We start from the raw sequence: 15,982 nt of genomic DNA, 5'->3' as shown, positions 1-15,982 counted from the left end.
GACCCTAAGAGGGAAACACCAGGGAGAGGACAGACAATACAGACAAACACATACACCCAGGTGGGCGACCACAGCAGACCACAAAGGTCCAACAGGGATCCGGAGGGTAACGTTCTGGACCAACAACCAGAGAACGCAGCAACACAGCTCCAGAGGGTCAGAATAGAAGTCCAGGCAGGAAGCTCTATATCTGGCAACCAGAGAAGTGTGAGAGGGGAAAATAAGGAGGTTGGGAGTGCTGGACAAGGAACAGCTGAGGAGAAGGAGCTACGGATCCCTGAGTGAGCCAAAAAGGGTTGCAAAGCAAACCCAGAAAGCTACCATAAGGAAACAGCCCTATCTTACATAGAGCGTGCAGCCAACCGCTGCGACTTCCTGACCCCGGGTATAACGGAGTGGTTCTTGACACCCTCGTGACAGTACCCCCCTCTCTACGAGGGGCCTCCGGACACTCAGGACCAGGTCTCTCAGGATGAGAGGCATGAAAAGCCCGAACTAGCCTGTCAGCGTTTACCTCAGACGCAGGAACCCACATTCTTTCCTCGGGACCGTAACCTCTCCAATGCACAAGATATTGAAGAGAGCGGCGGACCCGACGAGAATTAACAATTTTGGATATCTGAAACTCTAGATTACCATCCACAACAACAGGAGGGGGTGGCAGCGTGGACGGTTCTAGAGGTGGAACATATTTTTTGAGAAACTACTTATGAAAGACGTTATGGATTTTAAAAGTCTGAGGTAGCTCCAGGTGAAAAGCCACGGGGTTGATGATGGCTACAATTTTGTAAGGACCAATAAACCTAGGACCCAGTTTCCAAGAGGGAACCTTCAATTTAATATTCCTAGTAGATAACCACACATAGTCAGTCATTCACTCCTAGGTCCGGACCTGGCGACCGTCTCTTATCAGCCATGCATTTGTATTTACCTCCCATATTTTTCAAGTTAGCTTGCACCTTCTGCCATACCGATGAAAGAGATGACGAAAACCGTTCCTCTTCGGGAACCCCAGAAGACCCCCCCTCTTTGAAAGTACAGAATTGGGGATGAAAACCATATGCACCAAGAAATGGTGACTTGCCAGTGGATTCCTGACGACGATTATTTATGGCAAACTCAGCTAACGGTAAATATGATGACTACAACTCTTGGTTTTCAGACACAAAACATCTTAGATATGTCTCCAGGTTTTGGTTGGTACGCTCAGTCTCTCCATTCGACTGAGGATGGAAAGCTGAGGAAAAGGACAAGTGTACCCCCAAACGGGAACAAAAAGCTTTCCAAAATTTAGAAATAAACTGGGTACCCCGATCCGAAACAACATCGGAAGGGACCCCGTGAAGCTTCACGATTTCACTGACGAATACCTGAGCAAGAGTCTTAGCATTAGGTAGTGTGGGTAACGCAATGAAGTGTACCATTTTGCTAAACCTGTCCACTACTACCAAAATAACTGTTTTACCCGCAGACAAAGGTAAGTCAGTGATAAAATCCATTGACAGATGTGTCCATGGTCTATTGGGAATGACGAGTGGTAATAGAGACCCTGCAGGACGTGTATGCGAAACTTTTGCGCGCGCACAGGTAGAACAAGAAGACACAAAATCCAATACATCCTGACGCAACCTTGGCCACCAAAAACGACGAGACAATAGCTCCAAGGTTGCTTTACTACCCGGGTGCCCAGCAAGTGCCGAATTATGATGTTCCTTTAATAATTCGAAACGCAGGTTCAACGGTACAAACAATTTCTCTGAGGGGCAAGAGACCGGGGCGTCACCCTGGGCCTCTAACACCTTCCCCTCCAGAGCAGAGTGTACCGCAGAAACAACCACTCCTCTTTGAAGAATGGGTACCGGATCACTCACATTACCCCCTCCAGGGAAACAACGAGATAGTGCATCAGCCTTGGTATTCTTTGCCCCAGGACGATAGGTAATAACAAAGTTAAACCTGGTAAAAAATAGCGACCACCTAGCTTGTCTAGGGGTGAGACGCTTAGCTGATTCGAGGTACAGAAGATTTTTGTGGTCCGTAATCACAGTGACGGGGTGGACTGCCCCCTCTAAAAAGTGACGCCATTCTTCAAACGCTAGTTTAATAGCTAATAGTTCCCTATTGCCAATATCATAGTTCTTTTCTGCTGCAGATAGTTTTTTAGAAAAGAAAGCACAAGGACGCCATTTGCCAGGAGACGGACCCTGAGACAGCACCGCCCCCACTCCCACCTCTGACGCATCGACTTCAACAATAAAAGGCTGAGAGACATCAGGTTGGACTAGTACAGGTGCCGAGGTAAACCTCTCTTTTAGAGAGGAAAAAGCAACTTTAGCGGCGTCAGACCATTTTAAAAAATCAATCCCCTTCTTAGTCATGTCAGTAAGGGGTTTTACAATAACTGAATAATTTTTTATGAATTTCCTATAGAAATTCGCGAAGCCCAAGAACCGTTGCAGTGCTTTGAGGTTCTCAGGAAGATCCCATCCTAAAATTGCCTGGACCTTCCTAGGATCCATACGGAAACCTGAAGCAGATAAAAAATTACCTAGGAATTGTATCTCCTGAACGGCGAAGACACATTTTTCAATTTTAGCATATAATTTATTCGTCCGCAGGACCTGCAGTACCTGTCTGACATGCACCTCATGTGTTTTCAGATCCGACGAATAAATTAAAATATCATCTAGGTATATTACCATAAACCTGCCGATTTAGATGACTAAAAATGTCATTAACGAAATGTTGAAAGACGGCAGGAGCATTGGTCAGACCGAAAGGCATAACTAGATTTTCATAATGCCCCTCAGGGGTGTTAAAAGCTGTCTTCCACTCATCCCCCTCCTTAATACGAATCAGATTGTAGGCCCCCCTAAGATCAAGTTTGGAGAGCCACCTAGCACCCGCAATCTGGTTAAACAGGTCAGGAATGAGAGGAAGAGGGTATGGGTCTCGGATGGTTATCCGATTTAATTCGCGAAAATCTAGGCAAGGACGCAGGCCCCCATCTTTCTTTTTAACGAAGAAAAACCCTGCAGCCACGGGTGAAGAAGAGGGTCTGATGTGTCCCTTAGCCAAGCTCTCGGAGATATAATCTTTCATGGCTTGTCTCTCTGGACCCGAAAGATTATATAACCTGGTCTTGGGTAATTTTGCGCCGGGAATAAGGTTAACCGGGCAATCATGAGGACGGTGAGGTGGTAACTTCTGACAACCCTTTTCAGAAAAAACGTCCTCAAAATCCGAAATAAATGTAGGTAGGGTAGTTATGGAGGCGACTAAGCAATTGCTATTTAAGCAATTTTCTCTGCAATGCTCACTCCACTCCGATATCTCCCTGGCCTGCCAATCCCCCACTGGATTGTGCGCTACCAACCAGGGAAGACCCAGCACTACCGGAGTGGGAAGCCCCTCCTGAACATAACCTGAAAGCATCTCGTTATGGTGGTCCCCTACCCGAAGGTGTAAATTATGAACAATGTGGGTGAGGTTTCTCTGAGACAGAGGAGCAGAATCAATAGCGAATATGGGAATAGGTCTCTGTAGCGTACAGAGAGACAAACCCATAGTGCGGGCAAAATGGGCATCTATCAAATTTACCCCTGCTCCACTGTCTAGAAAGAAAGAAATAGTCTCCGTCTTAACACCAAAAACAATAACCGCTGGCAACACAAATTGCGATGTACGTATGGAGGAAACATATACCCCCCGGCTGACATTCTCCACACAGCCTGGGGTTAGTAGTTTTCCGACGGTCTTTTGTTTCTGAGGAAAGAAGGACAGACATTAATGAAATGACCCCTCTCCCCACAAAAAAAACAAACCCCACGCCTACGGCGAGCCTCAGGAGGACGGACCTGACGAGTAGTTCCTCCTAGCTGCATAGGCTCGTCTAAGTCTGTACAGACTAACTGCTGCTTGGGAGGGGTTACCAATTGCTCCGGTTTTTTCAACCTGTCCCTAAGGCGTCTATCTATTCGGATAGAAAGGGACATAACCGCATCAATGGAAAAGGGGGTCTCATATAATGCAAGCGCATCCTTAACCCTTTCGGATAACCCAGAGCAGAACTGACTCCTGAGAGCCGGGTCGTTCCATTGGGTATCCGTAGCCCACCTACGGAATTCAGAGCAATACTCCTCTACCGGCCGCTCTCCTTGTAGGAGTCTCCGTAATTTTGATTCAGCCAGTGCGACTCGGTCAGGGTCGTCATATATGAGACCCAAGGCCCCGAAAAACTCATCTACTGACCGAAGAGCCTGGGAATCAGTGGGTAAAGAGAACGCCCAGGACTGCGGGTCCCCCTGCAGCAGGGAAATAACAACCCCCACCCGCTGTTCTTCATTACCAGAGGAGTAAGGGCGCAGTTTAAAATATCATTTACAGGCCTCACGGAAAGTCAAAAACTTGTCCCTTCCCCCAGAAAATCTGTCAGGGAGAGGGACCTTGGGTTCCGCAACAACCTGGTTACCAGTAGCAACCGCTGGGCTTGCGGTCAGTTGTAATTGCTGCTGTTGCTGGAGGACCGACGCCTTCAATCCTGCCACCTCCAAAGACAGGCCATGAAATTGTTTTGGACAGAGCAGCAATTGGATCCATACTGGATTCTAAGTAGGTAAAAAAAAAAATTTTTTTTTTTACCTACACAAAATAAGGGCCAGAGATAATGTAATGACCGACGTCACGCACAGGGAGGATAAAAGGGAAAGCCCTGCCCAAGGGAGAGGGAAAGGTGGTGACCCCTGACTCACCTTGCGGCTGGCACCTGACTGCCCTGACGTCCCTAGACGGGTTCCTCACCCGTGCGGCGATCACGTGCCTAAACCCTGGCTTTCCCTAATATGAGCCCTAGATAGTGAATGGGCCGGTGGGATCGCTAGTCCGCACCACTGACACTAAGAGGGAAACACCAGGGAGAGGACAGACAATACAGACAAACACATACACCCAGGTGGGCGACCACAGCAGACCACAAAGGTCCAACAGGGATCCGGAGGGTAACGTTCTGGACCAACTACCAGAGAACGCAGCAACACAGCTCCAGAGGGTCAGAATAGAAGTCCAGGCAGGAAGCTCTATATCTGGCAACCAGAGAAGTGTGAGAGGGGAATATAAGGAGGTTGGGAGTGCTAGACAAGGAACAGCTGAGGAGAAGGAGCTACGGATCCCTGAGTGAGCCAAAAGGGTTTGCAAAGCAAACCCAGAAAGCTACCATAAGGAAACAGCCCTATCTTACATAGAGCGCGCAGCCAACCGCTGTGACTTCCTGACCCCGGGTATAACGGAGTCAGGCGTGGTTCTAGACACCCTCGTGACACCTACCAAGGCTGCGCCCTTCTTTCCAAGAGCTCCATAGCAGCATATTCTGCCTCTATGGTGCACACCCTTGGGTTCTGGTAATCTAGTGGATTGTATTTATCTAAGACTACTTTCACACTGGCGTTTAGGTTTCCGTTTGTGAGATCCGTTCAGGGCTCTCACAAGCGGTCCAAAATGGATCAGTTTTGCCCTAATGCATTCTGAATGGAAAAGGATCCGCCCAGAATGTATCAGTTTGCGTCCGATCAGTCTCCATTCCGCTCTGGAGGCGGACACCAAAACGCAGCCTGCAGCGTTTTGCTGTCCGCTTGACGAAACTGAGCCAAATGGATCCGTTCTGACACACAATGGGGACGGATCAGTTTTCTCTGACACAATCTGGCACAATAGAAAACGGATTCGTCTCCCATTGACTTTCAATGGAGTTCATGACGGATCCGTCTTGGTTATGTTACAGATAATACATGATTGACTGATGCATGTGGTTGTATTATTATAACGGATCTGTTTTGCTTCGATTGCATTATAGGAGCACAGCAAGATGTGTGTTGGTCAACAAGCTTGTTGACTGTTTCCATTATGAATTGTGAATACTGCTCTGAATTAAAGAATCGAGGCAAAACGCAGGATTGAGTAACAATTTACAATGTTACAATTTAATGTGATTTATTTACAATATTACTCTATGTTTTATGCAAATTGTATATGGATGGATAGATAGACAGATAGAAGTGATCTAATCGTGAAATAATAAAATGCTGCCATTAAATACAACCCTTAGTGAAACAATCAGTCCTGTATTATGTAACAGCTCTGTTCTCTCTAATATTACAGGATAACTGTATCTGCAATGTGCTTCATGGATTTCAGCAGATTTCCCCTGGACACCCAGAACTGTTCTTTGGAACTGGAAAGCTGTAAGTAGGTTCAGTTTGTCTGTGTGCCTATGTACCATGTGGACTAAATACATTACATATTTAATATGGTAACCAATTAGTTTCTATATTTCAAGAATCCATGTCACCATTTTTTTTTCGGGGGGGGGGGGGGGGGGAGGAAGGGGTACGGTACATGTTACTATTTAAATGAACCTTTATAACAGAGCTCCTGGGCCCTAGTGCAAAATCTGTAACAGACATCCCCCCATCACGTGCCATCTATTATACTACACTGCTCAAAAAAATATAGGGAACACAAAAATAACACATCCTAGATTTTGGCGGGTCCTTCTGCTCAGGACGAGAAACACCGTTCTGTGTGCAGCTTGTGATCTGAAAGCATGCGTTTTGGCTGTATCTGCTAAAAAGCAATTGCAGACACAAGCTAACAATCTAGGTGTGATAAGGAGAGTATAGGGAGAGTATAGTGATATAATTAGGTAGATTTGGAGTTTTATGAAGGAAAGCATAGAGAGCGAGTTCTGGGTTTCATAGTTTCAGCTGCTGGCAAGGTGTCTTTTTGGCCAGCCTTCAGCATCAACAGAATACATTTTGCTGCAAACACTAAGCAATTGCCCCCACCTTTTTTTTTTTTATAAAAACCAGTTTCTTCAATTTATCTACTGTTTGTGCTTGGGCTTTTCAGCGCATTTTAGTAACATATTTTATTACTTCAAGATACCGAGCAGTTACAGCAAATGTACACTGCTCAAAAAAATAAAGGGAACACAAAAATAACACATCCTAGATCTGAATTAATTAAATATTCTTCTGAAATACTTTGTTCTTTACATAGTTGAATGTGCTGACAACAAAATCACACAAAAATGAAAAAACGGAAATCAAATTTTTCAACCCATGGAGGTCTGGATTTGGAGTCACACTCAAAATTAAAGTGGAAAAACACACTACAGGTTGATCCAACTTTGATGTAATGTCCTTAAAACAAGTCAAAATGAGGCTCAGTAGTGTGTGTGGCCTCCACGTGCCTGTATGACCTCCCTACAACGCCTGTGCATGCTCCTGATGAGGTGGCGGACGGTCTCCTGAGGGATCTCCTCCCAGACCTGGACTAAAGCATCTGCCAACTCCTGGACAGTCTGTGGTGCAACATGATGTCCCAGATGGATAGAGCGAGACATGATGTCCCAGATGTGCTCAATTGGATTCAGGTCTGGGGAACGGGCGGGCCAGTCCATAGCATCAATGCCTTCGTCTTGCAGGAACTGCTGACACACTCCAGCCACATGAGGTCTAGCATTGTCTTGCATTAGGAGGAACCCAGGGCCAACCGCATCAGCATATGGTCTCACAAGGGGTCTGAGGATCTGACCCAATGCCAAACCGGTCATGCTGGAGGATGTTGCAGGCAGCAGAACGTTCTCCACGGCGTCTCCAGACTCTGTCACGTCTGTCACATGTGCTCAGTGTGAACCTGCTTTCATCTGTGAAGAGCACAGGGCGCCAGTGGCGAATTTGCCAATCTTTGTGTTCTCTGGCAAATGCCAAACGTCCTGCACGGTGTTGGGCTGTAAGCACAACCCCCACCTGTGGACGTCGGGCCCTCATATCACCCTCATGGAGTCTGTTTCTGACCATTTGAGCAGACACATGCACATTTGTGGCCTGCTGGAGGTCATTTTGCAGGGCTCTGGCAGTGCTCCTCCTGTTCCTCCTTGCACAAAGGCGGAGGTAGCGGTCCTGCTGCTGGGTTGTTGCCCTCCTACGGCCTCCTCCACATCTCCTGATGTACTGGCCTGTCTCCTGGTAGCGCCTCCATGCTCTGGACACTACGCTGACAGACACAGCAAACCTTCTTGCCACAGCTCGCATTGATGTGCCATCCTGGATAAGCTGCACTACCTGAGCCACTTGTGTGGGTTGTAGACTCCGTCTCATGCTACCACTAGAGTGAAAGCACTGCCAGCATTCAAAAGTGACCAAAACATCAGCCAGGAAGCATAGGAACTGAGAAGTGGTCTTTGGTCACCACCTGCAGAACCACTCCTTTATTGGGGGTGTCTTGCTAATTGCCTATAATTTCCACCTGTTGTCTATCCCATTTGCACAACAGCATGTGAAATTGATTGTCACTCAGTGTTGCTTCCTAAGTGGACAGTTTGATTTCACAGAAGTGTGATTGACTTAAAGAATCAATGTTGTTTCAAAACAAGAATATACTTAAAGCAATAGAACAAAGGACTGTGGGACTTTGAAAGTCACAGACACTATAAAGTTCCCCCCCATCATCATGTGCCAGTATAAAGTCCCCCCCATCATCATGTGCCAGTTTTGTAATAAGCCCCCCCAATGTGCCAGTAACACTATTGTAAAAAAAAACAAAAAAAAAACACTTATACTTACCTAAGTGTCAGCGATGCGATGCAGCCTCTTCCTGTGTCCCACGCTGTAATGTAAGGCTCAGGCGGCACGATGACGTCATTGCGCCGGCCTCTGATAGGCTGCCGGCCTAGTGCCTGCAGCCAGGGGCGTACATAAAAATCACTGGGCCCCATAGCAGGAATCTAAATTGGGCCCCCATTCCCCTTTTATAGCCCCTCCCTTTGTTCCATGAACTATTCTTGCTGCTGCGTTTTATAATTTATGCCATCAGGGCCGGAATGGGATTACAAAACAGCCCTGGCACACAAAAGAGGTATAATAGATGCAGATGTATATTATATACAGCAGTGTACAGTTATGTGAGGTACGCGGTATAATAGATGCAGTGTGTACAGGTATATAGTAAATACAGCAGTGTATTGACACCTCGTACCTCACATATCAGTACACTGCTGTATATACTATATATCTGTACACACTGCATCTATTATACCTCGTACCTCACATATATAGTATATACAGAAGTGTACTGATATCTGTACACACAGCATCTATTATACCTCATACCTCACATATCAGTGCACTGCGGTATATACTATATATCTGTACATATTGCATGTATAATACTGTGTAATATATGCAGTGTGTGTGCATGTATGTGTGTGTATATATATATATATATATATATATATATATATATATATACAGAGCAGTGTATTGATGTGACACATAGAAGGTATAATACTGTAGATGCAGTGTTTATAGAAATATGTGGTCAGTTATGCATTATAGTCACTGTGAGGTACATGAGGTAGTGGTAACTGTCTGAAGTAGTATACATGAGTGAGCAATGAGTAAAAACAGGGCATGGAGGGGGGGGGGGGGTAAATGATGAAAAGTGGAGGACCTCCTCTTACCTCTCCATTCCAGTCTGTATGGATCAATACAGAGCTGCTTGTGAACTTTTAATACTTGCTGTTAGGGGTTGAAGGACCTGTGATGATGTCATCACAGGTCCTGGCAGATGTACCTTTGAAACCTAGGAACTACACCATTTTTGGTGCAGTTCCTTTGCTAGATTCTGCAGGACCTGTGATGTTGAAGATGATGTCATCACAGGTCCTGGCAGATGCACTGTTCTAACCTGGGAACTACACTTTACACTGTGCAGTTCCCTTACAGGACCTGTGATGACATCATCAAAGGTCCTTTAGCTTTAGAAAGGTAAACAGGAGTAATTAGGGGGCGGGGCCTCTCCTCCACTTCGGTGCCTGCCTGCAGCCTATCAGAGGAAAGGGAAGGGACACGCCTCTCCCTCCCCTGCACCTCCGCTGGCACAGACAGTTTACAATGGAGATGAGCGCAATGGAAGCGCTCATCTCCCTGTGCCCGGCGGCGGCTGCTCACTTGGGGGGGGGGGGGGGGGGGCATTTTAGTTGGGGGGGCACATGGGGGGGCACAGCATGATGTAGGGGGGGCCGTGGCTGGCACTTCACATGCGCCCCCCTCCTGTCCGCAAATGGTAGCGCCCAGGGCACCCGCTCCTTCGGCCCCTGCCTTGTACCGGCCCTGCTTTGTGGTTACGAATCAATTTTCCCTAAAATGGTGGTAAAGAAAAAAAATTCATACTCTCCTCATCCATTTGCGTGCAAAGAGTCCACTGAAGCCATCTTGATTGAAGATCCTGGGCAAAATCTTGTTTGCAGTGACATATGATGTCACCACATCATACTTCATCACGCACTACCCGATATTTTGCGATGAATCTTCAATCAACATGGCCGAAGTGGACTCTTCGCGAGTAAATGGAGGAGGTGTGTATTTAAAAAATTGTTTTAACAGATTAAGGCCTCAAGCACACATATGTATTTTCTTTCCGTGTACGTTCCGTTTTTTTTGCAGACCATATACAGAACAATTCATTTCAATGGGTCCACCCCAAAAAATGGAAGTTAATCAGTGTGCATTCCGTTTCCTTATGTCCGTATTTCCGTTCCGCAAAAAAAATAGAACATATCCTATTATTGTCCGCATTACGGACAAGGATAGGACTGTTCTATTAGAGGCCAGCTGTTCCGTTCATCAAAATACGGAATGCACACGGACGTCATTCGCATTTTTTGCGGATCTGTTTTTTGTGGACCACAAAATACATACAGTTGTGTGCATGAGGCCTAACTACTGACAGCCCTCAATGGTCATCTCAGATGCCACAATCAGCAAAGAATGCGGCATCTGAGGGGTTCTATGACGGAGGTCGGCACCATCGCCTTTCCCCATCATTGCACCCACTACTCAAAGAAATGCGCTTCGTGACAAAGTAATTTGGCTTAGGGCGGGTTCTCACCAGCGATAGGAATTCCATTATAGTGTTCCGTTATGACAGAGTTATAATGGAATATAACTGAATTTTATAATGGGATGCAAAATGGAAGCCGTCTGTTTTGCTCTGTCCTTATACACGTCTAGGGGCAATAACGGAACACTATAACGGAATTCCTAGCACTAATGAGATCCCGCCCTTACATGGGTATTACCAACTTAGATATTTATGGCATCCATCGCCTTCTTCATCCATTGGGTTGGGGGATCCCTGACGTGTGTGTGACGGACTGAACCGTCACTGGGGCTGCTGGAGAGGCCTGAGGGCTAGCCTCCTTCCTGAGGACTATAGACCCAGAACTATGGAGATCCCCACACATCACATGTGTGTGTTTTCTGCCTATAACTGCATGTAATTGGTTTATGTAAGAAACTGTCTGTCTTCCACAATGTCCCCCATGGGTGTGTCCCTTGCTGGAAGACCTGCATAAAAAGCTGACATGTTGCCCCATTAAAGTGTCCTGTTCTACCCTTCATGAAGTCTGGGCTCATGTTTGGGGGATTGGAGAACTACACTCTGGGGATTGCTATAATCATTATACTCTCCCGAGTATAATCCCTAGCTCTTGTAAGAGCTGTTCCTGTTCCTGCATTGCTCTCTGAAGGAAGAGAAGTTCACGCACTGGAACCTAGAAGCCTTGTCGTTGGTCCAGGGTGGGTAGAAGACGGCGAGATCCCAACCAAGCTGCGGCAGTTCGTGGGGTCGGCAGTGCTTACGGTATCAAGTGGAGTGCATGGGGTCCTCAGGAAGCACTAGGTGGCAGCAGTGGGATGGTGTCCTAGTGCGAGGAGAAGCAGCGAGGAGACACCATTCGTTTTTACAAAATTGAGGGCAACGCTTGTCCCCGTACAGCGCCCCTGGCTACAGCAGCATGGAATCAGCTAGTTCTTGGACAGCATTCCATGATGAAGAGGAGGATCACCCGGATTACAGGGATGCAGTCTGGAAAGGCGTATGACACGAGGCCCTGGAGGATGTGCAGCGTAGGCAGGGCGAGAGTCTCTCCAGTGAGGAGCAGAGGTTGCGGATGCGATGGGAGCTGCGAATGCCTCTACTGGGAGAACAGCCCCTGAAGGGGTGGGTGTCAGAGCGTGAGACTCTGATACGGCAGGAGACCTGGCCGGATGAGGCATACCAGGCACTATGGGAGGACCCACAGTCGGCAGGTGGAGATGGGACCGAGGTCTCTCTACCAGCCCTGCAGGGATGCTGGGAAGCCGGCCCAGATCCCCGACGGCAGTGTATTATAAAGGGAGAAGAGACAACCGGTCTCTCTTCCCAGCGGCAGCCCGTGTCACAGAGAGAGGAGACTTGACAAAGGCTGTCACTAAGCCGAAACGTTGCATCTGGAATAAAATTCCGCCTTTTGGACGTGCTGTCTCCATTTTTTATTTTTTGGACATCTATGAGTTGTTTTTTGGGGGGCTTATAATCCCTAGCTCTTGTAAGAGCTGTTCCTGTTCCTGCATCGCACTCTGAAGGAAGAGAGGTTCACCCACTTGAACCTGGAAGCCTTGTCGTAGGTCCAGGGTGGGTAGAAGACTGTGAGATCCTAACCAAGCTGCGGCGGTTCGTGGGGTCGGCAGTGCTTAAGGTGTCAAGTGGAGTGCATGGGGTCCTTGGGAAGCACTAGGAGCATCCATCAACGGAGGTACCCAGTCGGGGTGCCAGGAGATCTGTTACAGTGTGCATCCATCAGACATTCAAAACTGAGCATATCACGTATCATACAGTCTTTTTACACTGAAGCCTGTAAATCTCTGAAGCTGTTCAGATGTTGGTTATACAGAAGGACGTAGGTGTTTATGAAAAAGTATAGGAAATGTAAAACCCCAGTAGTGACCTGTGTTTTGCTCTAACTGGGAAAGGCTCATTTCCCCCAGTCATCTGGGATTAATGCGGCCCATTTAATAATAACCGTGCTTCTATTTATACACACTGAGCACATTAAATCATGGCTCTCATGTAATCTGTCTAGAATACACAGGGTTAAATCTAAGCAGGCGCTGAGCTGGAAAAACATCTTCATTTCTACTGAAAATAAAGCTGCTTAAAAAACTAAAACAACTAGTGTGAATATGGCTGAGGAGTCAATCAATGGTTCCGAAAAAAAAAAACGGAATGTACTGCGTATGCATTCCGTTTCCGTATTTCCGTTCCGTTGAAAAATAAAACATGTCCTATTATTGCCCGCAAATCACATTCCGTAGCTCCATTCAAGTCAATGGGTCCGCAAAAAAAAAACTGAACACATACGTTTTTGCGGAACCAACTATTGAAAATGTTATGTCCAGCCCAATTTTTTCTATGTAATTACTGTATACTGTATATGCCATATGGAAAAATGGAACAGAAACGGAAACGGAATAACGGATCTGTGAAAAACGGACCGCAAAACACTGAAAAAGCCATACAGTCGTGTGAAAGAGGCCTAAGGTATACATTGGGGAAAAAAAGGATACATAAGCGTAGCACGCCACTCTTTTCAATCCTGCAGAGTCTAGTAAAAAAAAAAAACACATTTTTTTTTTTATAATGGAACAATATGGTGAAGGTTGCCACTGTACTTTTTTGGTATACATTAACCTCTTCATGACTGGGCGATTTTCAGTTTTTTCATTTTCATTTTTTACTTCCCACCTTCCCAAAGCCATAACTTTTTTAATTTAAATTCAAATAGCAGTATAAGGGCTTGTTTTTTGCAGGACAAGTTGTACTTTCTAAAGGCATTATTTACGGTTGCATATAATGTAGTGGGAAGTGGGGAAAAAAATTCCAAACAGGGTGGAATTATAAAAAAAAAAAACACAATTCCGCTGCAATTTTGTTCATTTTGTTTTTAGAGCGTGTCCTATGCGGTAAAACTGACCGTTACTTTCATCCTCCAGTACGATTACAACTATATCATATGTGTATTCTTGCATTTTAATTTTTTTTTTTTTAAATCTAAACTTTGGAGGAAACAATTTTTTTCTCTGGATCTCCATATTCTGATCCTCATAATCCTTTTTTTTATTAGAGCTTTTTTTTTTATTTTACTTTTGGGGAAAGGGGTTGATCTGAAATTTTATATATATATATATTTTTTTTTTTTTGATACTTTTAAAAACTTTTTTCCTTTTTTTTTTTTTTTTTTTTTATACTTTACAATAGGTCCCCTAGGTAACTATAAAGATTTTATATGAGAATTTCACTATGTTCCTATGGAGCCCTGCCGAGGGGTTTAACGCAATCTGAGGGGCTAAATATGTGCGATTGACGTTATCGTCGATTGCATACATTAGCCCTGGGTGCCTGCTGTTTAAAGCTGCAGAGACTCGGCAGCCCTGCGGGTGCCATATTTAAATACCCAACCGCTGTCTATATGTGTTAGGCGGTTGGGAACGGGTTAAAGGTAATACAAAAAAGAGATGCGAACCCAGCCTACTAAAGAATTGGGGGATCTATAGACAGGGGGGGGGGGAGATTTATCAAGAATGGCTTAGTTGCCCATAGCAACCAATCAGAATCAACATTTCATTTTTTAGAACTACTTTGGAAAATGAAAGGAGAAATTTGATTGGTTGCTATTGGCAACTACGCCAGTTTTCCTGTACAACAGTTGTGATAAATCTGCCCCAGGATTTATTTGGGACATGTTTACATTACATGTTTAGGTTAAAGGGGTTTTCTGCTAGTAGAATATTGATATCCAATTCCCAGGATAGGTCATCAATACCTTGATCAGTGGGGATCCGACTCCCGAAACTCCTGCTAATCAGCACTTTGAATAGGCCAATGAGTGCCACGGCCTCTCCCTAGGCCAGTGATGTTATGTCACATGGTCTGGGCACAGTTTGTCCTATTCAAGTGAATGGGGCTGAGCTGCAATACCAAGCAAAGCCACTATACAATGTATGGCGCTGTGCTTGGTAAGCTGCTAGAAGGCCACAGTGCTCACAGCAGCACCGTAGCCTCTCCAAACAGCTGATCGGCCGGGGTGCCCAGAGTCAGACCCCACCAATCAGATATTGATGACCTATCCTGAGAAGAAGTCATCACTTCTATACTCCCAGAAATCCCTTGTAATTGACAGATCCTTATCATTTTATGGGATTCAAACTGATGCTAAGGTGGGCTAGTTCAGTTCACATCTGGGTTGGAAGCTCAGCTAGGCAACTTTGTCACAGACATTACCAAAAAGACGCTGTGCTATTTGTCCCTGTAAAATGACAGCTATCATGATAGTGGACCCCATTATAGTCAGTGGGGTCCATCTGGTGCCATTGATGTCCAACATGTGAGAGATAATGGGACACCAATATCCGACATTTTCTGTTTTATTTTTCTCAATGACAGAACAAACAAAAATGGAAATCCTGATGCAGATGTGAACAGGATTTTTTTTTATCATTTATCATTTTTTCATCATTGTGAGGTCAATTTGCAGCGTACTCAAGTTGTGTGTAATAGAGTTTCTGGGTGTAGTAGTGCAATGACACTAACCTGAGACGGCTGACTCTCTGCATAGGCAGGTGATGGTAGGAAAATGTTCGTGACGCCAGTGCCAATTAAACTGTGGCACGCCGTTTGCTGATAGCAGGAATAAATGAGGAACACCATGATGTTAAAACAAAACTCCAACTTTAGTAGTTTTCATAGAGACAGTAACGGAAGCGCAGTTCCTTTGCATACAGTCGATTTTTCAATACGGTTGATGCAGGCAATACAGATTGAGCAAGGTGACTACAGAGTGTTAAACACACAGGACTTGCAGTACAGGAGCTTGCACTCTATCTCTGACTGATCCTGGAACATAGCAAATCTTCTCCAAGGCCCAATACCTTAACTCTGGCGTATATCCTTGGTTTTAGCTTTATAAAGTACCTCCTCTGTTATCTTGAGTACCTCTTGCTTTCCTTGACATGCCTCTGTCTCTCCCTCAGCTTCCTCAGACTCTAGAAACTTCTGAACGGTGATCTTCCTGCTTCTGCATATAGATATATATTCAGGAGGGGAA

The 15,982-nt window shown here is 45.6% G+C and overlaps 1 protein-coding gene across 1 annotated transcript in view; it reads left to right on the top strand.

Annotated features, from left to right (window-relative positions):
• The window catches only part of GABRR3 (gamma-aminobutyric acid type A receptor subunit rho3), a 78,022-nt gene that overhangs the window by 35,468 nt on the left and 26,572 nt on the right, over window positions 1-15,982 (top strand). Inside the window, exon 5 of the mRNA XM_040421777.1 lies at window positions 6,154-6,236. Within this exon, the coding sequence (XP_040277711.1) occupies window positions 6,154-6,236 (83 nt within the window). The remainder of the gene's footprint in view (window positions 1-6,153; window positions 6,237-15,982) is intronic.

Source organism: Bufo bufo, chromosome 3, assembly GCF_905171765.1.
Source record: "Bufo bufo chromosome 3, aBufBuf1.1, whole genome shotgun sequence".
NCBI lineage: Eukaryota > Metazoa > Chordata > Amphibia > Anura > Bufonidae > Bufo > Bufo bufo.
This window is presented reverse-complemented; position numbering and strand designations above follow the sequence as displayed.